This window comes from Camelus ferus, chromosome 9 (genome assembly GCF_009834535.1).
Source record: "Camelus ferus isolate YT-003-E chromosome 9, BCGSAC_Cfer_1.0, whole genome shotgun sequence".
NCBI lineage: Eukaryota > Metazoa > Chordata > Mammalia > Artiodactyla > Camelidae > Camelus > Camelus ferus.
Window position 1 is genome coordinate 8,793,286 of NC_045704.1, and position 27,735 is coordinate 8,821,020.

General features: G+C 52.2%; 3 protein-coding genes across 3 annotated transcripts; all 3 read right to left on the bottom strand.

The window, feature by feature from the left end:
• Nucleotides 1-889: 889 nt before the first annotated feature.
• On the bottom strand, nucleotides 890-4,628 carry LOC116665982 (zinc finger and SCAN domain-containing protein 5B-like). Its single transcript, XM_032487585.1, has 4 exons — nucleotides 4,168-4,628; nucleotides 3,712-3,864; nucleotides 2,616-2,763; nucleotides 890-2,331 (listed from the first exon to the last, which is right to left on the bottom strand). The coding sequence occupies exons 1-4, from the start codon at nucleotides 4,609-4,611 to the stop codon at nucleotides 1,589-1,591; spliced, it is 1,488 nt and encodes a 495-aa protein (XP_032343476.1). The 5' UTR covers nucleotides 4,612-4,628; the 3' UTR covers nucleotides 890-1,588.
• A 1,657-nt stretch (nucleotides 4,629-6,285) lies between these two features.
• Nucleotides 6,286-9,475, bottom strand: LOC102521125 (zinc finger and SCAN domain-containing protein 5B). Its single transcript, XM_032487590.1, has 4 exons — nucleotides 8,888-9,475; nucleotides 8,434-8,586; nucleotides 7,462-7,609; nucleotides 6,286-7,178 (listed from the first exon to the last, which is right to left on the bottom strand). Exons 1-4 carry the CDS (start codon nucleotides 9,329-9,331, stop codon nucleotides 6,436-6,438), a joined length of 1,488 nt encoding a protein of 495 aa, XP_032343481.1. The 5' UTR covers nucleotides 9,332-9,475; the 3' UTR covers nucleotides 6,286-6,435.
• Nucleotides 9,476-17,854: 8,379 nt separating this feature from the next.
• GALP (galanin like peptide) lies at nucleotides 17,855-27,072 on the bottom strand. The gene is given in 9 exon segments (XM_032487624.1): nucleotides 17,855-18,533; nucleotides 19,877-19,895; nucleotides 19,897-19,955; nucleotides 20,788-20,868; nucleotides 21,562-21,610; nucleotides 22,350-22,466; nucleotides 23,781-23,860; nucleotides 25,235-26,351; nucleotides 26,800-27,072. Coding segments are annotated over 7 exon segments (474 nt in total). The 5' UTR covers nucleotides 23,841-23,860; nucleotides 25,235-26,351; nucleotides 26,800-27,072; the 3' UTR covers nucleotides 17,855-18,444.
• Between the last annotated feature and the right edge of the window lie 663 nt (nucleotides 27,073-27,735).

Genomic DNA, 27,735 nt, shown 5'->3' on the forward strand with positions numbered 1-27,735 from the left:
TTTTAATTTTTTTCCTTTGGGGTGAGTGTATAGTTCAGTGGTAGAGTGCAGACTTAGCATGCAGGAGGCCCTGGGTTCAATCCTCAGTACCTCCATTCAAAACAAACTAAAAAAGTAGCCTTGATTTTTTTTCTTTTTCTCTGCATTTTATAATTACTGCAGAGTGACCGTGTGCTACTTAATGTTTTTTAAAAATACTCATTCTAACAATCTGATGGGGTTTTTTTACCCACAAAAAAGGCATGCCGCTATTTACAAATCTGGGAGAAAAGGAGCTTATGAGACAGAGGAGCAGGAAGGAGAGAAAGCAGTTAAAAAGAGGAAGCTCAGACCAGCATGTGACTGAAGCCAAGCCGACAAAGGATTTTGATAGGAACCAACAGGCCAGTTTCAGCAAGGGCTTCTAAGAGTGTGAGGCCGAGGAGGACTGACTGAGAAATGACTGTGGACCCCGACAAGACCAAAGTCACTGTCCACTCTGTTAAGAGCCATTTTAGTGGCAAGTTGCAGAAGCAAGCCGGAAGGGAGGGGTTCAGAAGAGAAGAGGGTGGGAGGCCGTGAGGACAAGGCAGACACCTGTGTTCTCCGTCCTCCTGTTCCCTTTCCATGTTTATACGCGTTGACCACGTACCACTTGGAGGATATTTTTTTTAATAGACTGGATGAAAGGGACACAAGAGCCCCCTGAACTACTTTTTAACTTTCTGTGAATCTAATTTTGTTTTAAAACTGAACATTCCCATGGCCACACGAGAGCTACTAAATCAAAACCTAAGCATGGCACTCCTTCATTTGGGGCTTCAGAGAGCCTTCAGGGGAAGCCGATGGAGCTAAATTAAAGACTCAGATTGCCTCAGATTGCCTCAGTCGTCCTCTGGTCTAAGGGGAAGCTGTGGTTGCAAAAATCAGAAGATGAAAACACAGGACATATGGATGGTCATGAATTTTATTTTTCGAGTTGTAGACTATACTGCATAATATTGTAACGGTGGACACGGGTATTATACATTTGTACAAATCCAGCAAATGTACATTAACATGAGTGAACATGGATGTGATCTAAAGATTTGGGGTGAAAATGACATGCCAACGCTGGTTGATTAATTACAGCCAATGCACGACGCTGGTAGGCGTTGTTGCTCATGGAAAACATGACTTTGGCCGAGGGCGAGAGGTACATCAATAGGAAATCTGTCCTAAAATATTATTTAAAAAAAACACCCCAGCAGACCATATGACGCAAAAAAAAAAATCGAATAGGAAAGGAAATCCGCAGCAGCCTCAGTTTCCTGATGAGTGTTGAAAACCAGTGAGACTTGCACTCATCAGAAGAGGAAAAACACAAAGCAAAAAGTTCTCAAAAAAAAAAAAAAAAAACAACTATGACTCTGGAAGCAGAAAACCAAAGTCAATCCCAAAAGCCAAGTCATCACTCAGGGACCCTCATCATCCACGAGGGTGGAGACCCCATTGTGCTCCAGATCCTCCTGGAGTTCTTAACTTCTCACCCACCGTTTGGATCGTGTAGGTGACCAGTCATCCAGAATTTCCTTCTTGGAGCAGAAGGGACGTGGACCTGTGGACAGAATCATTGGCGAGTCATCCTGAAATGCGTTTTCTGGTGGCGTTTGAAGGTTCCCAGCTGACGGAAGGCGCCGTGACACTCGGGACACACGTAGGGCTTGAGTCCAGAGTGGGTGCGTCGGTGAACGTTGAGGTTCCCCCTGTGGCTGAAGGCCTTGTCGCAGTGCTCACACTGGAAGGGCTTCTCCCTGGTGTGGACCCTCTTGTGAGCACGCAGCGTGGAGTCGTGGGCGAACCTCTTGGGGCAGAGGTCACAGCAGTGCGGCTTCTCGCCCGTGTGGACTCGCTGGTGGACTCGCAGGTCCGAAGGCTGCATGAAGCCCTTGGCACAGACGTTGCATCGAAAGGGCCTCTCTCTCGTGTGTGTCCTCTGGTGAAGGGTGAACTGAGATTCATACCGAAATCTTTTCTTGCACACCCTGCATTCATACGGTGTGCGCGCCGGGGCTGCGTCTCCCTCAGGACGGCTGCGCGGCCCCACCGTGCTGGGTGCACGGACGGAACGGGACCCAAGTTGTCCTGAGACCTCTCCTGTGTCCACAGATGGGGCTCCTTCTTGACGCACATCTGGGCAAGCGGGACTGTTGGCCCGTTTTTGCTTATAACGTCTCAGACTCCTCCGAGAGCCTCCTCTGTGTGCACTCCGAGTGGAAACTTCTCTCTCTGGAAGACAGGTGGGAGGCCACATCCCCACCTGAAGATCCATTCCTTCTTGGGCATCCTTCCCGCCCTGTGCCGTCCCGGAATCTGCCGAGAGAGGGGATTCAGCGCACACCATGTACTGAGGAGCTTTCTCTGAGATCCCAAGCTCATTGGAACCAAGCACTGATGTGCGCTGACACCTTCCCGTGAAGCAGCCCACCTGAGTGTTTGGGTTGTGGGAAGCACTGAAAGGCAATGCAGGAGAGGGCTGGCGTTGGAGAACCAACCCTCCCCACTGCCCCCAGACCTCTGCCCCAGAGGGGTGTAATGCTGGGCCCCCACGGGAAGGGAGGCACTCACTCCTCCGAAGTGCGGGCCGCCCTACTCACCAGGACCCTCCTGGAGCTCAGGCTGAGCCTGCAGGGCTCCTGCCTCTTTCCTGTCTTCCAGCATGTCCTCCTCCACGTTCCGCTTGGGCGTCAGACCCTCCAGATCAGCTGATTCAGGAGTGGTCTCTGGCTGGAGAGCTTTCTCTTCCTGACAAGGGCCAACCAGAGTCAATAACCATCTGAATGTAAATTAGCCCATGAAGAGAGCGCTGTCTCCTCCTTCCCATCCCGCTCATCCCCCGGATCTGAGACCCCCCCTTTCCTAGGAACAGTTTGGAGGATACGCCCTGACTTCTCCTGGGTCTCCCCACCACCCTGACACTCATCACCTGACTCCTTAATCTGTCCGCAACACATCTCTCAGTCAAGTCCCGACCAGCATCACCCTGGCCCTCGGAATTCTCTCTGCATTAGTTTCTCCGAGTCGCCCCAACTTCTCCCTGCCCCTGACTCTGGAAGGAAAGCCCTCGGGGTCCTGGCCTGCTGACTCCAGCACTCATGGATGCTTTGGCTGGATTCGTCTTTGTGATGGAGGCTGTCCCGGGCATGGCTGAATGACCCTGAGCAGCATCGGTGGTCCCCACTCACTAGAAGTCAACAGCCTCCCTCCCCCTTATCCCCTTTTGGACAAATCAACTGTCTTCAGACATTCGTCAGTGTCTTCTGGGAGGCAAGGTGGGTGGGACTGGGAACGACTCCTCCCATGCAAGCCTCAAGCGTCTTTGAGGACGGCGGCCGCCGGGAAATCTGCTGTCAGTGCATCTGCCCGTGGCCAACTGACCTGAGCCTTCCACTGACACAATTTCTTCCTCCCCACTCTTAAGGCTGCGTGCTTTCAGGACAGAGGGACAAAGCTGGGGGAGGGTTTATGGTCACAGCAGCTGGAAAATGTCTAGGGGCCGACTGCATCCATGGGAATTCCTGGAGCCATTGGTTCCAGTTCTGCTCTACCCACGGCTCCCAGTGACTCCAGCAGCCACGTCCACCCGTCCTCTTCTGCATCCTCCCTACCTCTCTCCAGAGATCAGGCCTCACACACTCACCGCCCCGTTGACAGTGCCTTCACTCCTGGCCGCTCCTGCCGCTCTCGGCTTACCTGCTGGCCGTTTTCTGGACGGACGCCATTCATGGGAGACTGGGGTTCCCTGAATAGTTTTCTCTCGTCATCTGTGTCACTGACCCCGGCTTCAGCCCTCTGAACTTCTGGGTCTCGCACAAGAAAGTTCTTACCCCGTATGTGGACTACGGTCTGGGTGGGGAGGGAGTCAAACATGACCAGTCTCACTACAAGGACCACAATGCAGCTCCCAAGCCGTCCCAACTGCATCCGACCCCATAAAAGCACACTTCATATGAGAACCACTTGTTTACAGGAGCAACCGGCCCCAAGTTGGGACAGCCAGAAGCGTCTCTCAGCGATGATGCCTGATGCAAACTCACGTCGGGTTGGGAACCACTGGTCTAGAATCAGCCCCTCAGGCCCCATCTTCTTCAACCCCCTTTCAGCCCCCAGCCCTCCCTTTGCTGAACCAGTCGGGACGGTCCTACTCACCCATTTCTTAGGTTTTCTGTTCTCTCTTAGCAGGTCCTCCAGATCTCTGCAACTCTCCACGCCACTCTCCCTGACCAAGACCTGGCAGCCCAGGGGCATGCAGGTCATGAACTGCTCCAGCACCAGCTTGTCCATAATCTGCTCCTTGGTGTGGAGATCCGGCCTCAGCCACAGACGGCACAGCTCACGGAGTCTCCTCAGGTCCTGGATGGGGTCGGACTCCTCTGAGCCACTAAATGTTCTGAAGCTAACATACCACTTTTCAGGGTCGCGGTCTGGCTCTTCTGTAAGCGTGCCTTGGGACGGCACGGACGCTGGCGACTCTGATCCAGGGCAGTCTGGGAGTTTTCCGTGACCCCGGAAAAATGTCTCTTCCTCCACCATAGTGATGGGAGAAATTTCCATGGGACTCTGGGCAGACGCTTCTAGGCGCCGGCGCCTCATTGACACCTTTTGAAAGGGAATTCCTCCGGCTTCCTCAGCGATGGACTCACTGTTCAGAAGTCTGGGGCAAAACAGGAATGAACCACAAGAGTTTAATCTTCATCCATCCTTCCCTGTCCCCTGCTTCCCTCATCCCAGTACTGGACACCCTTCCCTAACTGGCTCAGTATTTCCTAAGGGAGACGTTAATCTACTGTGTTATTTTTCTAACATCCATCTTTGTAGGAAAAGGCTGTTGAAATGTCTGAACTGCCAGTGATTCCTGCACCCCGCCACCCACACGGAGACGCTGCCGAAGCCTGTGGAGGCCCTTTCGGTAGTCACACCGGGGGCCGTGGGAGAGGTGCGGAGCCCCAAGCTGGATGCGGCCACTCACCCCGCTGTGTCACGGAGGGACAACCCTCTCCCGTCCCCCAAACAACAAAAACTACGTGGTCAAAAACGTCCACTGGGCCACGGTTCCGAAACCCTTGCTTACAGAATGAAGCACCCCACACCTCGGAGCGGGGAGAACTGCTCCTCTCACGGAGGGTTCCACAACCAACCCCAGTTAATGTGGGGTTCGAGGGAGACCCCTGGTGCTCACAGGGCCTCCGGCTGACGCAGGGTGAGTGGAAAGCCAACTCTTCCTGAAGCCCGCCTCCTTCTGTCCTGATTTCCAAGCGTTCTCCGTGGGCGCTCCCTCTCGGCACGGACCTCCTCCGACCTCTTGCCTGCAGCCTCCTCCAGTCGGGGACTGGCTCAGTCTGCGCCTGGAGCTGACAGGCCTCTGTTTATATAGAGCTGGGGAAGTCCAGGGGCCGTCCTGCCTGTAACCCAATCAGCCCACTGATTGGAGCGACTAAGTTGGCGGAAGGCCTTGGGATCCATGACATTAGATAATCCAATAAGATTCAGTTTCCCACGGAAACTCCACCAGCAGAGTCCGTGACTTGTTCAAGGCGCCTTGATCCCGCTTTTGTGGTGGACTTTCCTTATTGCATTTCCTTTATCTTCGACTTTCATGGATTGTAAATTTTTTGGCAACTAGATTGATTTTCCTGGTCTAGCGAATTTTTCTCTCCCTGGCCTGGAGAGGTGGACAAAGTCAAGCAATAGAGGTCTACAGATTTAACAAATCAGGTCCCCTACTCTTTTTTTTTATGCAAGTGAGTCTGAAAAGACTTTGTCTAAAATCATCTGACAAGACAAAGCGTGAGATGCACCCGCTTCTGAGGAGGCGCGAGAACCCAGAGGTTGTGCCCCAGCGGGGGGGCGAGTGAGGTCCTATGGGTGTGGGGCACCTTCCATTTCCTCCCTGCCCGGGGAAGCAGCAGCAGAACGAGCAGAGAGGGGACCTATGTCCACGGGATAAAGGCCCCATGTGACCCAACCACAGGAAGAAGGGGACACACACGGCGTGCTCTGACAGAAACACCTTTATTGATTTGGAATTCAGACCGCAGTGCACACCCTGCATTTAATCTGGCCGCCCTACCCGGGTCACCCAGACTGACGAGGAAATAATGCTCAACAGGGAGGCAGTCCTCAGCAGCCTCGGTTTCCTGATAAACTGCCAAAACCAGCCAGACTTGCCCTCGTTGGAAGAACACAAAGCAAAAACTTAGGAGAAAACAAGAGTGAATCACGAAGCAGAAAACCAAAGTCAATCCCAAAGCCAAGTCATCACTCAGGGACCCTCATCATCCACGAGGGTGGAGACCCCATTGTGCTCCAGATCCTCCTGGAGTTCTTAACTTCTCACCCACCGTTTGGATCGTGTAGGTGACCAGTCATCCAGAATTTCCTTCTTGGAGCAGAAGGGACGTGGACCTGTGGACAGAATCATTGGCGAGTCATCCTGAAATGCGTTTTCTGGTGGCGTTTGAAGGTTCCCAGCTGACGGAAGGCGCCGTGACACTCGGGACACACGTAGGGCTTGAGTCCAGAGTGGGTGCGTCGGTGAACGTTGAGGTTCCCCCTGTGGCTGAAGGCCTTGTCGCAGTGCTCACACTGGAAGGGCTTCTCCCTGGTGTGGACCCTCTTGTGAGCACGCAGCGTGGAGTCGTGGGCGAACCTCTTGGGGCAGAGGTCACAGCAGTGCGGCTTCTCGCCCGTGTGGACTCGCTGGTGGACTCGCAGGTCCGAAGGCTGCATGAAGCCCCTGGCACAGACGTTGCATCGAAAGGGCCTCTCTCTCGTGTGTGTCCTCTGGTGAAGGGTGAACTGAGATTCATACCGAAATCTTTTCTTGCACACCCTGCATTCATACGGTGTGCGCGCCGGGGCTGCGTCTCCCTCAGGACGGCTGCGCGGCCCCACCGTGCTGGGTGCACGGACGGAACGGGACCCAAGTTGTCCTGAGACCTCTCCTGTGTCCACAGATGGGGCTCCTTCTTGACGCACATCTGGGCAAGCGGGACTGTTGGCCCGTTTTCGCTTATAACGTCTCAGACTCCTCCGAGAGCCTCCTCTGTGTGCACTCCGAGTGGAAACTTCTCTCTCTGGAAGACAGGTGGGAGGCCACATCCCCACCTGAAGATCCATTCCTTCTTGGGCATCCTTCCCGCCCTGTGCCGTCCCGGAATCTGCCGAGAGAGGGGATTCAGCGCACACCATGTACTGAGGAGCTTTCTCTGAGATCCCAAGCTCATTGGAACCAAGCACTGATGTGCGCTGACACCTTCCCGTGAAGCAGCCCACCTGAGTGTTTGGGTTGTGGGAAGCACTGAAAGGCAATGCAGGAGAGGGCTGGCGTTGGAGAACCAACCCTCCCCACTGCCCCCAGACCTCTGCCCCAGAGGGGTGTAATGCTGGGCCCCCACGGGAAGGAGGCACTCACTCCTCCGAAGTGCGGGCCGCCCTACTCACCAGGACCCTCCTGGAGCTCAGGCTGAGCCTGCAGGGCTCCTGCCTCTTTCCTGTCTTCCAGCATGTCCTCCTCCACGTTCCGCTTGGGCGTCAGACCCTCCAGATCAGCTGATTCAGGAGTGGTCTCTGGCTGGAGAGCTTTCTCTTCCTGACAAGGGCCAACCAGAGTCAATAACCATCTGAATGTAAATTAGCCCATGAAGAGAGCGCTGTCTCCTCCTTCCCATCCCGCTCATCCCCTGGATCTGAGACCCCCCCTTTCCTAGGAACAGTTTGGAGGATACGCCCTGACTTCTCCTGGGTCTCCCCACCACCCTGACACTCATCACCTGACTCCTTAATCTGTCCGCAACACATCTCTCAGTCAAGTCCCGACCAGCATCACCCTGGCCCTCGGAATTCTCTCTGCATTAGTTTCTCCGAGTCGCCCCAACTTCTCCCTGCCCCTGACTCTGGAAGGAAAGCCCTCGGGGTCCTGGCCTGCTGACTCCAGCACTCATGGATGCTTTGGCTGGATTCGTCTTTGTGATGGAGGCTGTCCCGGGCATGGCTGAATGACCCTGAGCAGCATCCCTGGTCCCGACTCACTAGAAGTCAGCAGCCCCCCCACCTCCATTCCCATCTGGACAAATCAACTGTCTCCAGACACTCGTCAGTGTCTTCTGGGAGACAAAATGGGTTCAGTTAGAAATGACTCCCTCAGCTGAAGGGACTGACGATCTTCTGAAATCTGAAGTTCCTTCGAGGACAGTGACCATCAGGCACTGAGCAGGGATTGCATTTACCTGTGGCAAATTGAGCTAAGCCCATTGAGACAATTTTTGTCTCCCAACTCTTAAGGCTTCATGGCCAAGGGACAAGGATGGATGAGTCTTCATTCTTGCCCTGGGGTAAGAATGTCAGGGCCTCACACACTCACCGCCCCCTTGACAGTGCCTTCACTCCTGGCCGCTCCTGCCGCTCTCCGCTTACCTGCTGGCCGTTTTCTGGACGGACGCCATTCATGGGAGACTGGGGCTTCCTGAATAGTTCTCTCTCGTCATCTGTGTCACTGACCTCAGCTTCAGCCATCTGAACTTCTGGGTCTCGCACAAGAAAGTTCTTACCCCGTATGTGGACCACGGTCTGGGTGGGGAGGGAGTCAAACATGACCAGTCTCACTACAAGGACCACAATGCAGCTCCCAAGCCGTCCCAACTGCATCCAACCCCATAAAAGCACGCTTTATGAGAATCATTTGTTTACAGGAGCAACCGGCCCCAAGTTGGGACAGCCAGAAGCGTCTCTCAGCGATGATGCCTGATGCAAACTCACGTCGGGTTGGGAACCACTGGTTTAGAATCAGCCCCTCAGGCCCCATCTTGTTCAACCCCCTTTCAGCCCCCAGCCCTCCCTTTGCTGAACCAGTCGGGATGGTCCTACTCACCCATTTCTTAGGTTTTCTGTTCTCTCTTAGCAGGTCCTCCAGATCTCTGCAACTCTCCACGCCACTCTCCCTGACCAAGACCTGGAAGCCCAGGGGCATACAGGTCATGAACTGCTCCAGTACCAGCTTGTCCATAATCTGCTCCTTGGTGTGGAGATCCGGCCTCAGCCACAGACGGCACAGCTCACGGAGTCTCCTCAGGTCCTGGATGGGGTCGGACTCCTCTGAGCCACTAAATGTTCTGAAGCTAACATGCCACTTTTCAGGGTCGCGGTCTGGCTCTTCTGTAAGCGTGCCTTGGGACGGCACGGACGCTGGCGACTCTGATCCAGGGCAGTCTGGGAGTTTTCCGTGACCCCGGAAAAATGTCTCTTCCTCCACCATAGTGATGGGAGAAATTTCCATGGGACTCTGGGCAGACGCTTCTAGGCGCCGGCGCCTCATTGACACCTTTTGAAAGGGAATTCCTCCGGCTTCCTCAGCGATGGACTCACTGTTCAGAAGTCTGGGGCAAAACAGGAATGAACCACAAGAGTTTAATCTTCATCCATCCTTCCCTGTCCCCTCTTCCCTCATCCCAATACTAGACACCCTGCCCCATCTGGTTCAGTATTTCTTAAGGAAGACATTAATCTATTGTGTTAGTTTTCAGACATCCACCTCCATAGGAAAAGGAGGTGGAAAGGTCTGAATGTCCCCTTAAATTCTGATTTCTACATGTACAAGTATGGGAGTCAGTTTTCTCATCTATAAATCAGAAAGGGTTTTCTCTACTGTACTTTCAAGAGATTCACTACGTGTGATGCTCCTCCAATCTGTAATGTTGGTTTAACAGTTGGCTTTAACTGTAATGTTGGTGTTTATGTCAACAGTCAAGACAAACTACAAAGTAAACCTGTGAGTCATGATTCTGCAGCAAAACACAGAAAACTCGTTACAACCTGAGAATTCTATGCAGTGGCGCAACACTGGATATATTAACTTAATATTGTCCCCCTGAAGTGTTTCCTTGTTCCTTCCAGGGTACTTATCTGTGCTGGGAAGAGGAGGCCACAAAAGAATTCTACAAGAATTAAGCTCCTAAAAAGATACTTTGTTGTGGTGGTAAAAGAGCACAGAATTCACATTTTCGCCCTTTTGTGCAGCATGGAATTCCATGCCACCAGGTACACTCCTAGTGTTGTACCACTGTCAGCAGTGTAGCTTCTGTATCTTTTTCAGTCCCCTAAAGGAAACCCCACACCCGCAGTCATTTCCCATCTTCTGGCCACTCCCAACCCCACCCCATCCCCACCTTCGGTAATCCATTAATCTACTTTCTGTCTCTGTGGATTACACATACTCAACCTCATCCCAGAAAATGCATTCAAAATCCAAAGCACTTTGAAATTTTCAGAAATCAAGACTTTAAAAGAGAAGATTTTTATAAGATCTGACTCCTAGCTTCCACGGGCAAGACCCACTTTATGAAGGTCTCCTGATATCCAATTTCTCCGAGGACAACAGTCTTGAAAAACAAAAAAACGCAGCCCAGGGGGTTGGGGGTACAGCTCAGTGGTAGAGGCTGTGCTTAACACGCTCGAGGTCCTGGGTTCCATCCCCAGTCCCTCCATTTAAAAAAAATGCAGCCCACCTTTCCTCTTGCTGCAGGCTGGAATCATCCTGCAAGTCTAGAAAGAGAACACCAAGCTGGGGTGACCATTTTGGGCAAGGTCACTGGAGAGCCAGAAGAACGGAGACCCTGGGAGAGGGGGCAGTCCCCCGGAGCTGCCTGTGTCTGCAGGGTGGGAAGGCACGGGGGCAAACACAGAGATGTGAGGAAAGACAGCCTGAGGTCCTGAAATCCTGCGAAATCAAAGCTGTCTCATGTTCCTGGAAACGTGGGAGGAGGCAGGGATTCCGCTGGGAATGTGTAATCAGTTCGGGTTCTTTTCACATCACAGCAATAAGCAGAACCATAGGAGGAAGAATTCAGAGCAGGGCACACAATATTTCTGCCTCGGGTGGGGGGGGGGGTCAGCCCAGCTGGGTGGGAGCCACGGGGCGCCAGGTGCAGAAACCTGGGCTCTGATTCTGATGGGACCAGGAGGTGGCTGTCGGGTCCTGTCTTCAAAGTCCAGTTTTACCCAGTGGAGAGTCCAAAGCCCACAGGTGCTTTTTAAGCAAGAGTGGGACACACACGGTCAGGAATCTCCTCAAAATCTAAATCCTATTCAGAAGAATTCCAAGGTAGCCCGTTTGCTTAAAACCCATCGTGGTCTACCTTTTCTTATCCCACACCATTTAAGGAAGCTTATCTTAGCTCACTGTTCTTTGCAGTCAAGGCTCTACCCCGTCTTTAGCTGTGGTATCTCTGAGGAGATGATTTAGCCACCTCTCCATAAAGTGGGGACGATAAAAGTCACCACCGAGGTGGAGGATTGGTGAAGAGGAGGCGGATGGCACGCCCAGCACACTGTTACTGGCTGTGGATGTTGAGGCTTACAGCAGTGGTCCTGGGGAGGGTGTGGCTCAGTGGTAGAGTGCAAGCTTAGCATGCACAAGGTCCTGAATTCAATCCCCAGTCCCTCCTCTAAAAAAAAATGAAATAAGTAAACCTAGTTAGCTGTCCCCAAAAGAACTAAAAAAAAAAAAATAGTGGTTCTCGATGGGGGTGGTTTTTGCCACCCTGTCCCCCACCACCCGGGGACATTTGCCAATGCCCGTGGGGACACTTTTGGTGGTCACACCCTGGGCAAGGGGGAGGTGGGGCGGAGCGGAGGGGGACACTGCGAAACATCCTGCAAAGTCAAAGAGGGACAGCCCTCTCCTCCCTGCAAACAACAAAAATCATCTCTCCAAAAATGTCCATAGGTCCGCAGTTCAGAAACCCTTGTTTAAACAAATGAACCACCCACAGCATGAGTGTGGAAACACTGCTCTCAGTTCACAGAAGGGCTCAGCAGCCAAGCGCAGTCAATACGGGGTTCAGGGGAGATGCGTCGTTTTCACAGGGTCTCCGAGCGAATGCCCGGTGACTAGAAAGCCAAGGCTTTTTAAAACAAACCTCAGTCTGCCTAATTTTCAATCGCAGTCAGGACCCATTCTTGCCCATAACTTACCTCCTTCGACTCCTCTTGTCTTCAGCCTCCTTGAGGCTGGGACTGGCTCTCAATCTGTGCCTGGAGCTCACAGGCCTCTATTTATACAGAGAAATCCCAGGTATGCAGTCAGCCCAGGGACTGGAGCGATTGGTTGAAGACCATGAAATGAACCGTTTTAGATAATCCACTCAGATTCCATTTCCCATGGAAACTCCATCAGGAGAAACCGTCATCTGTTCAAGGCGCCTACATCCTCATACACATATACATATGTACACACACAGATGACAGGGAGACACAGAGAGGCATCGATCGATCGATTGATAGATGATGCACACATACATGATAGGTACACAGACAGGTGATAGATACACACACGCATAGTACATACATCAGTGATAGAAGGATAGGTAATGGCTAAAACAGACAGACAGAGCAACACACGAACAGACAGAGAGACAGATGACAGATACATCCGTATACATAGTGACAGATACATGCGTACATACTGTGTTGATAAGCAGATGATGACAGGGAAGTGTATAGACAGATGATGGATAAATAGGAGAGATGAACAGGTGCATACATACCTAGGCAGACAGACAGGTCACAGATGAACAGATACGTACACACATAACACATAGGTGGGCAGATGATGGGAAAATACACACATGCACGCATCCATGCACGCACCCATACACAGTATACAGGCAGATAGCTGGAGGAGGGAGGGAAGCAGGTGGGATAGGTAGACGGGCACACACGGAGACAGGCGGCAGGTCAGTCGCTGGGTGGACCGAGAGATTCGCACGCACTTACATACACGCACATCTGATGGATGGATGAACAGATGATGGCTCTATAATGGTATGTAGACATGCAGACAGTACAGATGGACATGTACATACACACAGAGGCAGACAGACCCCTTCATACCTGCACACGCGATAGACAGCTGCACACACATGTAGTGCATGGATAGACAGACGGCAGATGCCGGGTGGACAGATCGATAGATGGACAGACAGACAGGCAGGCAGGCAGAAAGGATAGGTGCATACCCACCTAGACAGACTGGCAGGTGACAGACAGTTACACACACACACACAGTTGATACACATGTAATCTATAGGCAGACAAACAGAGGAACATACGTACATAAACTGACAGACGGAGAGATGAGACATCCAAAGTTCTGTGCTATTTATTGAGATCTTCCATCAGGTGTTTAAAAATATGGCTATAAATTACCTTGTACAACCGAGAATGTGCTTTCCGTGCGCCCTCCGTTGGAGTGGCTACGTGCCTGGACAGAAGCCTGTATCTGCATGATTTTTTTTGACACTGGGGAAGTGTTGCTTCACTGTCTTCCTGCACCAGCGTTGCCGGGCAGTCTTCCTGGGGAAACGACGTGCATGGAACGTTTGTAAATTTCTTTCTCTTCATTTTAGGTATTTTTGAAATTCACACTTTTGTGACTGGGCCTAGGTTTTTCCTGTCTGGACTTAAGATCCCTACCCGTCTGAGAGGTCCTTCGTCTGCAGCCTTACGGAATTTATCTTCACTGCTTCCTCCGGTATTTCCTCTCCCCACTTTTTGCCTTCCTCTCTGTGGGGGACTCCTGCCGTCTCGTTTTGCCTCTAGATCCTTTGCACTTTCCCCCGTATTTCCTCCCACTTCTCTGATTTGCTTTTCTGTGGTGTCCATCCTGCCGTACGTCCCACCTAATTTGTTCTTTAGTTCAACTATTATGTATTTTTCTTAACTAATATTTAACTGCATTTGTGTTTTTGAATTTTAGTCCTCATTTCGTCTTGCTAATTTCTTTCCTTATTATGAGCATTTACATTTCTCGGATGATGGTTCTAACACCCCTTTTTCTAAAGGTGTCCAGTTTTCATAGTCTCAGTTGATTTTTTTTTTTTTTTTTTGGAATTAGTTGTCTCCTTATTTGGAGACAAGTGTAAGTTAATATCCTTTAAGACAGGCATTCTCAGAGGGGAGGGTAATAGCTCAGTGGTAAAGCATCCGCTAGGTGTGCATGAGGTCCTGGGTTCGACCCCCAGAGCCCGGGGTGGGGGGGAGGGGAAAGACTAGGGATTCTCAGCCAGGGTAACTTTGCCCCAAGTGGACATTCAGCAGATGTTTAGAGATGTTTTTGGTTGTTACAACTGGAGAGAGGGTGCTCCTGCCATTTGGAGTGTAGATACCAGGGTGGCGGCTCAGCATCCCACAGCGCGCATGTAAGACAGCCCCCCACACACCAGAGTGACCCCATCAGACATGTCGGCAGAACCCGGGCTGGGAAACCCTGGGATGGGGGTGTTGGCTGTGGCTTTTACTCCTGGCAAAGTGTATTAAGCCAGAGAATCATCTGTCCTTGCTCCAGTGCCCTCTAGGAGAGGAGTGGAGATTAACCCACAGTTAATCCACTCTCTTTAGTAGGATCCAACCTTACAGGGAAAACTGCAGAGAGGGCCCCAAATTTCAGTGCCCCTCCCCCATGGAAGCCAGTACTGAAGAGAGCCCTCCCTAAACCTGAGACTCCCAGCCATCGCAGAGCCACCGGAACAGCGGGACAAACAGAAACGCGTCACCCAGGCCTCTGCCCCACCCTCAGAGGGGCTCATTACTCGGTCGAGGGTGGGGCTTTTCATTGTTTTAAATTGAAGCTCCCGGGGTGAGATGGCTTATAATTCAGCCTTAACAGGAAGGCAAATCCCATCAGACACTACAACCCAGACGAACCTGGAGGACACTACGCCAAGCAAAACAGGCCCGCCACCAAAGAGCGAGTGCTGATTCCAGACCGGAAGTAGGAGCTGGTTCCCAGGGCCCGCGGGAGGGGTCACGGGCAGGTCCCGTTTAATGGGGGCAGCTTCAGTTTTGCACGATGACAAGAGTTCTGGAGAAGGGTGGTGGCCATGGTTGCATGACAAAGCGAATGACTGAACGTCGATGAACTGTCCTGTCACCAGGGTTAAAATGGTCAATTTCAAATTTTACTGTGATTTAAAATTACTTAATTAAGTGTTTTAAAAGTCTACTTTGGGGAACTTGACTGAGGAGGGATTGTGGCCAGATATGTGTCTGCTATCTTCCCCTTTGCTCTTTGTTTTGTCTTTTGTAGGGGTGGTGGTTAGGTTTTATGTGTTCCTTTATTTAATGGAGGTGCTGGGGATTGAACCGAGGACCTCGTGCATGCTAAGCACACACTCTACCCCTGAGCTACACCCTCCCCTCGAGCTTTACCCCCTTAGTCTTGAGTGCCCCTCACCTGACTCTTCTGAGCTCAGGATCCTCTCCCAGCTGCTGCCTCTACTCATTAGGACTTGTCATTTTTTTAAAAAATTGAAGTCAAATTGACTTACAGTATTATATTAGTTTCAGGTGTATGACATAGTGATTCAATCTCTTTACAGATTACACTTCATTGAAACTTACACAGCATCTGCTCTATTCTCTGTGCTGTACATTACGTCCTTGTTCTTATTTATTTTATACACAGTAGTTTGTGTCCCTTAATCCACTACCCCTATGCTGCCCCTCCCCGCTTCCCTCTCCTCGCTGGTAACCACTAGCTTGTTCTCTGTATCTGTGAGTCTGCTTCTGTTTTGTTACATTCATTCATTTGTGTTATTTTTTAGATTCCACATATAGGTGAAAACATACAGTATTTGTCTTTCTCTGTCTGACATTTCACTAAGCATAATAGGTCCATCCAGGTGGTTGCAAATGGCAAATTTTCATTTTTTATGGCTGAGTAATATTCCATTATATATATATACCACATCTTCTTTATCCATTCATCTGCTGATGGGCACTTAGGTTGTTTCCATATCTTGGCTATTGTAAATAGTGCTTTGAACACTGGGGTGTGTATATCTTTGTTTTGAATTTTTGGGTTTTGCATATATCTTTTTGAATTAGTGTTTTTGTTCATTTTCTCTGAATATACACTCCAGAGTGGACTTGGAGGGTATTTTGGGAGTTTTACTTTTGGTTTTTTAGTAACCTCTATACTGTTTTCCATAGTGTCTGTGCTAATTTACATTCCCACCTACAGTGCATGAACGTTCCCTTTTCTCCACGTCCTTGGCAAAATTTGTTACTCACTGGAGCACATGGAGGGTGATCTGCACTGGGCACTGAAGTCTTCTCCCTCTTACAAAGGGCTCCCCATTTCCTCTGCAGACACATTCACCGCTTCTGCAGGGAGATGGTGATGGGAGCAATGAGGACTCAGGCACAACTTTCTCCCTTTACTCTGATTGCCCTGCATGAAACCTCAGAAACAAAGGTAGTCCAAGGACTGGCCCTAGATGATTATGGCCGTCCAGCCTGGGAGGGAGGCCAGGAGAGCTGTGTGTCGGGTTGTTGGCCAGGCCAGAGTCTCCCTTGGACCTCTTTTCTATTTTCCATCTAAATACCACTGATGCTCCAAATTCTGTCCATTTGCACCTCTCCTCTGAACTCCAGATTTGCATGTCCACCTGCCAGCTGCCTACCCCACAGGTAACCAGTAGGTAACCTCAACCTTAATATATCCAGAAAGGAGCTCCTGGTCTCCCCCAGAAAGCTGCACTGTGCACAGCTTCCTGTATCCTTCAGTGGCAGCTCCATCCTTCCATTCACTTAGATTAAAAAAGTGGGGCTCAGGGGAGGGTAGAGCTTAGTGGTAGAGCATGCGCTTACCATGCACGAGGCCCTGGGTTCAAGCCCCAGCACCTCCATTAAAAAAAGAAAAACAGGATCTCATTTTTGACTGCTCTCTCAAATCACAGAGCAAGTCCTTCAGAGAATTCTTTGAGCTCTACCTGCAAATACATCCAGAATGTGACTCCCACCCTGAGCACTGGCCCCTGGTCCCCAGTCTGCCTGGCATTCTCTTCTTCCACTCATCCTTCTGGCTGCATCCCCTCCTCCTTCACACCTCCCCGGCCGCACACTGGGAAGTCCAGGCTCCTTCGGAACTTCCTCTCCCCCGTCTCTGCTTCAGTTTTCTCCGTAACACTCACCACTGTAGGGAACAGTACATGTTTTATTTATTAGTTTATTTCAATGCCCAAGTTCTTTCTCTCCTGGAATGCAGGCACCAACAGGGCAAGGATTTGTGTGTGTGTTTTGCTACCCACTTGTCCCACCGCCTGAGTTCTGCACACACTCAGTAATATTTACTGAAGGGATGTTAACGGTAGGCGCTCTGCCCACCTGTGTCTTCAGTCTGTCACCCCCTCTCAATGCCCTCTTCCACCTCCTCAGCTAAGAACGCCACAGTCCCCCCTCCAGGAGGAGTGGGCCAGCACCTCTTGAGTTATAAAACCCCCACCCTGGGCTCCCTGTGCCCGGAGCCACTGACACCTTAACCCCCACCCCCCACCGCAGGGCCCTCCGCACACCTGCATTTCTGCAAGACAGAAAGCAACTCCTGATGTGTGTTTATCCTGGCAAAACTCACCGGCCCAGGAGGCAGCCCGGCTCACGGTACCCAGGGCGGGCTGGCCTCACATCAGAGTCGGAAGCCTAGTGTTCAGGGGAGTCCCTAACGGATCTTACAACCAGTCAGGGACCTGTGCACGAGCTGATCACACATCCCCCTCCTCGTGTGCACAGCCCCCTCCCCCCCAAAAGAGACCCCGCACACCCACCCTCGGGGCTCCCGCAGGCGCCCCTTGCCAGGGTGGCCCGCTGGTGCCTGTAGCGGCGTCCCTGTTAAGCCTTCCAGAACTCTCCCTGGTCTTTGGTAGTTCTCTGCCAACCTGCGTGTTACCATCACCGTGTTGTGCGCCCTCTTTCTGAACAACCCCCTGTACCTCCATTAAACAAACAAACCAACCCGATTACCTCCCCCGACCACCCCCCCCAAATCAGTAAGGAGAAAGGATTATTTGAAAAGAAATACTTTATTTTCTCCATCCTGCAGCAGAGGACCCGTCTCCACTCCTGGCTGGAGGAGGCTCGGGTTGGGTAGAGGAGCGGGGAAGGGCAAGCATGCTACCTTCGAGGATCTTTTCCCATCGCGTCGTCCGAGCATCTCAGCATTAAACAGGATATCGATGTTATATTAGCCAATAGCTCACGTGATGAGCGAGGTGATGCCAAGAGCTCGACTACTTTAAACGCGCTGCGGGAGTTTTCCCTGATTACTCTCAGGAGCTCCTAAATGGTGCCAGAATTATTCTTTTTTGGGGGGGGGGTAGTTAGGTTTATTTATTTATTTTTCCTGATGGAGGTACCAGGGATCGAACCCAGGACCTCAAGCATGCTAGGCACACACTTTGCCACTGAGCCACACCCTCCCCCCCAGAATTATTCTTGAGTTGGTCGACATCACTTCATACTTATTCCAAGTAAAACCTGAGACAGTCCAGGGACTTTTGAGAATCATTCTTCAAACGCTCCGAATTTTCTTCCCGAGGTTCTGGGGTTTAATTTCAGGATCTCAGTCTCAGGAGAGGCTGTCTCCACAGGGTTTCAGGAGGAGCTGGAGCGGACGTTTGGAGACACCTCTGACTGCAGGAGGTCCTCCTCTTTGGGAACTTTCTCGCCGAGCACGCCCAGGCCTGTGGGGGAGGAAGAGGGGAGTTTTGAGTGGTTCTGCTCAAAACCACCACCCAAAGCAAGTCCTCGAGGCGGGTGGTGAAGTTAGAGACGGAGGTCTCGTCGGGTCGTCTCAGATCCAGGAGCCTTCCCGTCTCCCCTTCCCACCCCCGTTTTAAGGTGGTACGTGGTGGTGGTGGGTGTTTTCAAGAGCCAGAGTGTAGCCCAGGATGGAGTGGGAGTTAGTAAACTCAGGAGGGGTGTCATGTCCAAGGTTGGCTGATCTCCAAGAAATGCTTTTCAAAGGATTAGTACAGTGGGATAAAGACATGGTGTTAGTTTCCCAAAATAGGAGTGAGAGGCAGAGTTGGGGTGGAAATCCAGCTGGAGGAAGGCAGGCAAAGCTGGGGCTGGATCGCTGACCAAGATCGTGGCTGGGTGGGAAGGTGGCACGTGAAGCCTGCATTTGGATAATTTAGTTCATTCATGTAACAAATATTTATCAAGCGCAAATATTTACCAAGTCCCCACAACACAGCCTCCACCGTGCTGGGCCTTGAGCAAGGCAGACGGTCTCTACGCACGTGGAGTTTAGATTTATTGGAGAAGACAGAGTATAAGCAGATAAATACATGAGAAGGAAGAATCGCAGAGTGACCAATGTTACAATTAAAATAAAGCAAGATGACAGAAGCAGATGAAACAGGTTTATGCCAGAGGGCAGGGAGAACCTCTCAGGTGGAAGTGATGACTGAACTGACTTCTGAACAACGTGAAGGATCTAGCCATGCGCAGCTCTGGACACAGAATGTTCCGGATTGAAGCAAGAGCTGGTGCAAACATCCTAGAGTAATCGGACCCAGGGTTCCCAGGAAACCGGAAGCCGGAGTGGGGACAGAAGGGCGTATGTGGCTGAGTGCAGGGGAGTTCGGAGTGAGTTTAGAGGCTGGAAATAAGGATCTCATTTGGAAGAGAGGTCGAGCTGGAATTGAACCGTGAGGTCAATGTCTCAGCTACGGCTGAGCTTGGGGGGGATTTTGGGGGGACGCAGGTTTGGGTGGGGGGAATCATAATTAGGAAAAATGCCAGATTGTGGAGAGACATCAGGGGCTGGTTGGCACATTAGAGCTGGGCAGTGAGGCAGGATCTGAAGTGAAGGAACAGAGTGGCAGTGAGCGGTCAAAGCCAGGAAGGGAGTTCAGCGCTGAGGACGTATGGCCGGTCAGGAGCTGTGGGTTTGGGTGAGGGGGGCCTTGGGTGATTTCAGTTTCCTCCCTGATCCTCCGATCCTTCAGGTTCTGCTACTTTTTCGCCTGTTCTTGTCCCATCGCTCCCCCAACTCTCTTCCATATTTGCCCAGCTTTACCTCCAATCTCTGGTTTGGCTGAAAGTCTCCCTCAGACCCCTCCTGGAGGCCAGCTGGGACTGGGAGTGAGGGAGCCCATCTAAGAAGAAAGACAAAACTCGTTATTCCTCCAGGCCACTCAGTTCCCCACCTTGTCCCGTCCCTCGTGGCTCTGCTTCCTTTATCTCCTCGGAACCTTACAGCACTTGGTGGCTCTCCTCCAGGGGCAAGCGTTCCCCACCGCCCACCCTCTCTTCCTCCGCGGGAGACGTTCAGCCACATAAGACATTTTTCGTTGTCCTAACTTGGAGGTCCTGTGCCATCTAGTGGGTGGAGGCCAGGGATTCTGCTCAACATCCCCCCGTGTGCATGACATTTCAGCCCCAAATGTCAACAGCTGCAGAGGTTGCGAAGGAACTGCCTGAGAGGCACTGAACTGCCCCCACCTGGCAGGTGGCGATGGTGAGCAGATTCCAGTCAAGTCAAACGCTGCCTTCACAGTGTGTCTACCCAGGGCTCCCAAGCCCCGTGCACCTCCAAGGCTCTCTCCCTTGAGACGTGCAATGGGAATGGAGGGGAATCTCAGAGATGGTCCTCGGCCAGGTGAGAAGATGAGGTAACAGGACCAGGGAGGAGCAAAGAGGAAGGGGATGGAGAGCCTTGCACGGAGATAATACTTAGGACGACCATGCCTTAGCTAGTTCCCGCCATGTACCAGGCTCCCCTCTAGGAGTCCTCCGTGCTTGCTTCCACTGTGAGGTGGTTTTCATAACGCCGTTTTAGGCCTTTAAAGCAAGCTGCAACCCCTGCTCAAGCTCCCTCAACTAGTAAGGGGCAGAGCAAGGGCTGGAGCCCGAGTCTGCAAGGCCAGCAGTGGGGCGGCGAAAGAGAGTGCTGGAGAGGAAGAGGGGTCTCGCTCCCCGTTCACTCACCAATGGCTTTCCACAGGTCTAGGGTCCCGAGGGCCATCTTCTCCTCCCTGCCTCCGTCAGCCCTCGGGGGAGGAGGGGGCACTGAGGACGGGTGGGAGGAGCAAGACGAGGGGATCGTTAAACGGCAGAGACAACACCCTGAATCCCGCAGTCCCGCCTCCACTGAAGCCGGGGGCAGGGTGCACGCCGACAGTCCCTACTTGCCAGGGAGGAGATCCTGGCTCTGAAAGTACAGTCTCCTGCTCCAAGTTACCCCAGGGCTAAGTGGTGGAAGTGGGGTTGGAACCCTCCTCCGTCTGGATCCAAAGATCACTTCCTTTCTGCCCTGCCACACCGCTGCAGCGCAGGGATCTCGGCATGCAACTGATCTAGCTGTCGCCAAGTGGCACACTGCCACCTATACAACAGGGTGCCCAAGGAAGAGCGCTTGGGGGAAGGGGGGTGGAGGAGCACGCCAGGTGTCGATCTAATTTATCTGATCCTCACGACAGCCCCGCGCAGCAGGGGCCATGGTTATACGCATCGTCACAGACGAGGACACGGAGGTGTGGAGAGATTAAGGCTGTATCCCAAGCCAGGGGAAGAGGTGGGACCTGAACCCCATGCTCTGGCTCTGGGGTCCACCCCCCATTACTCCACTAGACCAACCCCCAAGACAGTGGAAGGAAAGCCCGTGGGCTTCAGTGAATGTGAGCTGAGGGTCTTTACAGGGCTGCGAATGCACTGGCCCCAGGCGCCAGACAGGGAGGGAGTGCTCAGAGTGGGCTCGCTCACCGGGACCCAGAAGGTAGCCGGCACTGTTGAGGGTCCAGCCTCCTCGCCCCTGGACAGAGACAGAGAGACAGACTCTCAGAGAGCGGAGAGGGAGCCGGCGCCCACAGGCCTGGGGTGACGTGGGGCAGACTGCACACCGCTTAACCGCTAGCTTGTGAAGTGGGTTCACTTAACCCGAAGTCACCAATGAGGACACTGAAGGCTTCCTAAGACAAGCAACTCGGAATAAAAAGAAAGCTTTGAAAACCACTGCTGTGGGGAAGGGTATAGCTTAGTGGTAGAGCGTGTGCTTGGCATGCACGAGGTTCAATCCCCAGTACCTCCATTAAATAAATAATAGTAACCTAATTATCACCCCCCCCCCAGCAAATAGTAAAAAATAAAATTAAAAAAAAAGATACAATAAGAAATGCAGATTCGCCCAACCAGGAACTTGGGGGGGTGGGGGTGGCACTTGGTGCCTTGTGAGCCCTGCAGGTGACTGTCCTGCCTGCAATTTTACAATGACAGTAAGTCCTACCTCGGAAGGCCTCTCTGGACATCTCTGGGCTAACGCTAGATGCTAGGAAGGTTTTGGTTCAGGTGAGCTGGGCCCTGACTCTCTGCGTTCCACCTGGGTTCTATTCTAGCCCTGGGGCCAAGAACATGAAGCCAGTCCCTGTCTTTCTTCTCATATTTTCACAACTTGTTCCCTGGTCCCCAGTTCAGCCAGGAAAATTAGCAACAGTCCTCCTAGCAGGGTGGTGAGAGGGGGTCCCGCGGGAGCGCAGGGGCACAGGAGGTCTCACCCGGGGGACAGGAGCGGAGGCTGGCGTCTCCGCCAGGCTGAGCAGGACGGCAAGGAGGACCAGACAGACAGACGGAGCCATCTGAGGGCCCGGGCGGGCGCTAGAGGCCACAGAACACTGCAAAGAGAGGGTCGTGAGTTTGTTACGTATTTTGCAGCTTGACTGGGCTGTAACTGACGGGCGGAGGACTCACGTGCACTTACAGCGCGCCTCTGGGGAGAACCGGCGGCCGTGCGCGCCGCGGTGCCGCCACCGCCCCATCAGGCGGGAGGCGTTCCCACCGCCTTCAAGGCTTCTGTGGGCTTTTCCATGAGTTGTTTTCTTTTTTAAGTTTTTTGTTTGTTAACATGAGATGTATTCTCCTAACTTGTTTGTCTTCCTTCCAGTTTTATTGAAAAGTAATTGACGTACAACACTGTGGACGCTTAAGGCGTCCTGCGTGGCTTGACATGCATCTATATTGTGAAATTATACTTTAATTTCACATTATAATTTAACTCTTATACCAGATTACCTTATTGTTAACTGAAGGTTCATCTCCACGTCTTTTTTTTTTTAATTGACATACAGTCAGTTACAATGTGTCCATTTCTGGGACACAATGTCCCAGTCATGCAGATACATACAACTATTCATTTTCATATTCTTTTTCATTAAAGGTTATCACAAGATACTGAATATAGTTTCCTGCACTATACAGAAGACATTTGTTTTTTAAATCTATTTTTATATGTAGTGGTTATTATCTGCAAATCTCAAACTCCCAAATGTATCCCTTCCCACGCCCTTTCCCCAGTAACCAGAAGATTGTTTACTACATCTGCCAGTCTGTTTCTGTTTTGTAGATCAGTTCATTAGTATCCTCTTTTTTTCCTTTCCTTTCCTTTTTTTTTTTTTTTAATTCCACATATGAGTGACATCATATGGCATTTTTCTTTCTCTTTCTGGCTTACTTCACTTAGAATGACGACCTCCAGGTCCATCTATGCCACTGCAAATGGCATTATTTTTCTCTACGTCCTTTTGTCTTAAACATACAATAGACAATTAAAACAAACACTTCCTAGTTTCTTGGCGTTTTTTGTGGAGCACATTTATTTAGGAAGAGAGCTGATGCAGGGAAAACACCCAAGGAAGTAAGGAAGTAATAGGACATTCGATACATAAAAATGTGCCCCCAAACCCCACAATGCATGAGTGACCCAAGTTTAAGAATCACAGAGGCATTCCTATCTCCTACCCAGCCTGCCCCCATCTACTCTCTTTGGCCCAAAACCATGCCCTGAAATGCCTGATTCTCACTCCCTCCTCCAGACTGTCCCAGATCTTCCAATCCTTTTTCCTGCCCTCCCCTGGGCCCCACCACCAGGTCCCCATCCTTTCCTGCCTTCCCTGCATCCTCCCAGGACCGCTGCCCCCCTCCCTGCTCACCTCACTGCAGCTGGCAGCTCTCCCCAGCTCTCTCTCCGGTCTGGGTCCCAGCTCCTGCATGACTCCAGCTTTTATGCCTCCTGAGGGGAGAGGAGGAGGAGGAAGAAGCTGGAAAGCTACGGGAGGGGGTGCTCAGCAAACCAGGTGGGGAGAAGAGGGAGAGACAGTGCAGAGGAAGGAGCAGTGAGGGCAGGCGAGGATCCACCCACGGGAGGGGCTTTCCTTCGCTGCTCTGTGAGGTCAGAACAAGGCTGCTTGGAGGCAGGGATACGTTTGCCTACCTCGGTTTCCCCCCTGACCTTCTAACCGGAGGTGTCTGCTCTGTTTATCCGAGGATCACCCGCCACCCTCCGTGTCTCTGTTTGGGAGGACTCTGTGTTCACTGCTCTCCATGCCCCTGGGTTTCTCTCCACCTGTAGCTGCTGTCTCTGCAGCTCTGGGTTCCTCTCTGCAAGCCCCCCCCCCCGGTCTCTTTGCCTCTTTGCAGCTGCCCCTCTCCTGCACGAGGCACTTGGGTCCCTTGTTTGTTGTGAGTTGTCCCTTCCCTGGGTGATGAGTTTAGTGAGGGGCTGAGGTTCTGTCCTGAGCATCGCTGTGCCACCAGCACACAGGTGCCCACCCAGGTGGGCATGTCCGGCTGTGCCTGGACACTCTTTTGCTTGTCGTGACTTGGGAGGGTGCTTCTGGCATCTGGTGGGTGGGGGTCAGGGATGATGCTCAGCCCCTTGCAGTGCACGGGACGCCCCCCTCCCCTGCAAAGAATGATCCAGCCCCAGATGCCGAGAGCACCATGGATGGGAAACCCTGCAACAGCCCCTAAAACAGTGCCTGGAACTCAATAAATATTTGTTGGATGAACCAGTGAAGTACATGTGTGCACGTGCGTGTGCATGTGTGTGTGTGTGAGCTCTCTCTCCCTCTCCATTTCTGTTTCTCGGTCGTCTGTCTGTTTCCTTCCCTGTTGGCCCCGGACAGCAGCAGTTTTCCCGAGGAAAGCACCCTGGAATCAAGGGGTTGCCTGTGCTTCCTGGACGTCCCGGTCCTCACAGGACACAGTTTCCTGGTCTCTTTGTGGGAAGAGCCACAGTTTAGCCTTCGAGATCCCCATCCGTATTCTGTAGGTCTGTGCTTCACCGTGTCCCTCCACCCCCACTGAAGGACATTTCTGGACCCCCACCCCTTCTGTCTCAATTTAAAAAGCAGGACCCTCGGGAGAGGTCGAGTGAGAGTGAGAAACCAAGGACCACAAAGTCCCTTGTGGGCTCCTTGCTCTAGTTTTGTTCCCTCTCTTCTCTGCATCATTCGTTTCTCATCCGGAGGAGAAGGGGGAGCTCTGAGAGGAAGAAAATGACACGCAGGTGTAAATGGCTCTGCTGGGAAAGAGGAGGGAGGAGGAGGGGTGACGCTGGGGTGAGTGGGGAGGACAGACCACGCTGACGCCTAGAGGTGGTTACCTGGAGACGCAGGAGGCCTCCCTTCTCTGATTAACCGGTGCGTCAACAGTAAATGCAGCAGCTCCAAACCTCGTGCAAACAAACAAACAGAAAACCCGGACGATGTGGGAGAAATGTCGCTTTCCCCGAATTTCTATGACTGAGCGGAATGTCTGTCTTGAGCCCGCATCCCTCTTTGTAATCTGGACACGTGGAAATGGACACCTCTCTCCCGGGGTGGACCCTGCAGTGGTCTGCTCGGCATTTATTTGGCTCCTATTGGTGATAAGTCTGCTGGGTTTTGTCGAAGTACCTATGTTTGTTCTGTGTGTCCCACGTGCTGTGGGGGACGCTAACCTATGCCTGGTCTTGGGGGAGTGATGGGGGACTCGGGTGGAAACTGACACTTCCTCCCTCCTCCCCTCGCCTCCCACGTGTCCTGGGTCCCCGTCTACAACCCAGATGAGCTCATGACCCAATTATTCCAGCCAGTGAAGGTAGAAAAGATATTTGCTGGATGTTCCTAAGGGAAAGTTAAATCCTCATCACTGTTTTTTAAACATTAAAAAAATAATAATTTTGAATATATGGGAAAGTTGTCCGAATAATTCTCACTCAGACTGCACACGGTTATGTTTCACCGCGTCTGACTTTTCTGGCCCCCCTCCCCCAGGGACACGGAGATATTCTGAACTGTGAGAGGAAGTTGCAAACACGATGCCCCTTTGCCCTTCAATCTTCAATGTGGTGCTTTTTTTCCCTCCTAAAAACAAGGGAGTCCTCTTACGTAAACCACAGTAAAATCGTCAAAATCGCGAAATTAACATCGACGCGCGCTCACGTCGGAGCGGCAGGCCTTACTCCAGTTTGGCCAGTTGTCCCAGTAACGGTTACGGCGAAACCGAAAGCAAACAAACCGACACCGCCGCCACTGGCCGTCTCCCCCTGCTCTCCTTTGTCTTTCTTGACCTTGACACTGACCTTGACTTTTTTGTTGGGGGAAGGGGGGCCACCCGTGAGTTGTTTTGCAGGTGATTCCCAGCGTGCGCTTGTCGGACACCGTCTCTCGATTAGACTCTGGTGACCCGCAGCGGCCACTGTCGTGCGGTTGCAGGAATCACCTCCTTCCGGGCACATCCTGTCGTGGGAGCAGGGGCGTCAGTTCCCCCGCCCCGTCGATGCTAACTGTGGTCACCTGGCCAAGGCGGTGCCCACCAGGTGTCCCCACTGCTAAGTTGCTTCCTGTCCCTTTGTCATGAGGGAGTGGTTTGAGAGGGCGCAAGCGTGCCTCCTGCTCTTTCGGGTTTCTGGAGGCATGTCTCTCTGTAGACATGGACATGCATATGTATATATACGCACACAAACGCACGCATCTCGCAATCTCTTCCCGAAACGGGCCCGGAGCCCTGGGAGTTGCTGTACCCTCTGCCCCCATGAGGGGGAGCCAAACCCAGGCTGATCCAGCACCTGCCAGCGCTTGCCGGAGCCGCTTGGTTACGGCTTCCCGTGTGTGTTAGGAACACAGCGTGAGATCTACGCCCTTGAAGGATCTTGGGGTGCACGGCAGGTCTCTGGGCCGTACTCACCTAGCATAGCCGAGTGTCCTTCCCGGTCACGATGGCGTGAAGCAGGAAGTCAGCAACGGGGCGGGGGAGGGGTTCACGAACGTGTGGAAATCGAGCAGCAGCTCCTACGTGGCCACGGGGTCAGGGCAGGAATGGGAGGGGAAGCCAGGAGACGTGGGGCTTTTTTGGTGGGGGGGGGTGATTATTTATTTTAATGGGGCCAGCAGGGACTGAGCCCAGGCCCTCGTGCATGCTGAGCGCCGCTCTGCCGCTGAGCTGTGCCCTCCCCCCAGGAAATGTCTTGACTTCGGCCAGATGACTCAGGTTTCTGGAATCTGCACCGAATGCTTCCTGAGAGATCACACCTCCCACCCCCAATGTCACATCTGAGTTTTCATGCTGGGTGGGGCGCTTACAAGGCCAAGGGATCAACAGCAACTCGTCCTCAACGCTCTCGTCCGAAGGGGCAGAGTAAGCCACCCCGAAATACGCCGTATCAGCGTCATGCTGAGCTGTGAGCACCCGAGAAATGGCAGACGCGGGGAGAGGCTTCCTCCCCGGCCCCCCACGGCCCCCACACCCCCCATACACATTCTGCTTCTGCCGGGAACACTCATTAACATCCAAAGGGGCTGATTATCCACTCCATTTACTTTTTTATCAAGTACTTGAGGAAACTGGGGCTGGAGGATTTAGCCTGCCCCCAGCAAATAACATGTTTAAGTGTCTAAATGAGAATACAGGTTGTAGGTGGAAAGGCGGAGAAGAGTGGAGCAGGAAGCAGGAGGAACTGGGTTTTCCTTCTGTCCGAGAGTAATACGGGACATTGACCGCAACTGCCTGACAGCGCTTTGCGAAGACCAAACGGCGATGGTTTTTCTTTATGTTTACTCACTCAGTTGCTTGGCTGAAATAGCCCCCAGCCCTCCCTGTACATTCTTGAACCCACGGCTGTTT

Coding starts and splice junctions, on each gene's coding strand:
- LOC116665982 (XM_032487585.1), bottom strand. CDS start 4,611: ATGAGGCGCCGGCGCCTAGAAGCGTCTGCCCAGAGTCCCATGGAAATT. Junction 2,764..3,711: donor GTCCAGAAAACGGCCAGCAG/GTAAGCCGAGAG, acceptor GGCCCTTGTCAG/GAAGAGAAAGCTCTCCAGCC. Junction 2,332..2,615: donor TGAGCTCCAGGAGGGTCCTG/GTGAGTAGGGCG, acceptor CTCTCTCGGCAG/ATTCCGGGACGGCACAGGGC.
- LOC102521125 (XM_032487590.1), bottom strand. CDS start 9,331: ATGAGGCGCCGGCGCCTAGAAGCGTCTGCCCAGAGTCCCATGGAAATT. Junction 8,587..8,887: donor ACAGAAAACCTAAGAAATGG/GTGAGTAGGACC, acceptor CTCCCCACCCAG/ACCGTGGTCCACATACGGGG. Junction 7,179..7,461: donor TGAGCTCCAGGAGGGTCCTG/GTGAGTAGGGCG, acceptor CTCTCTCGGCAG/ATTCCGGGACGGCACAGGGC.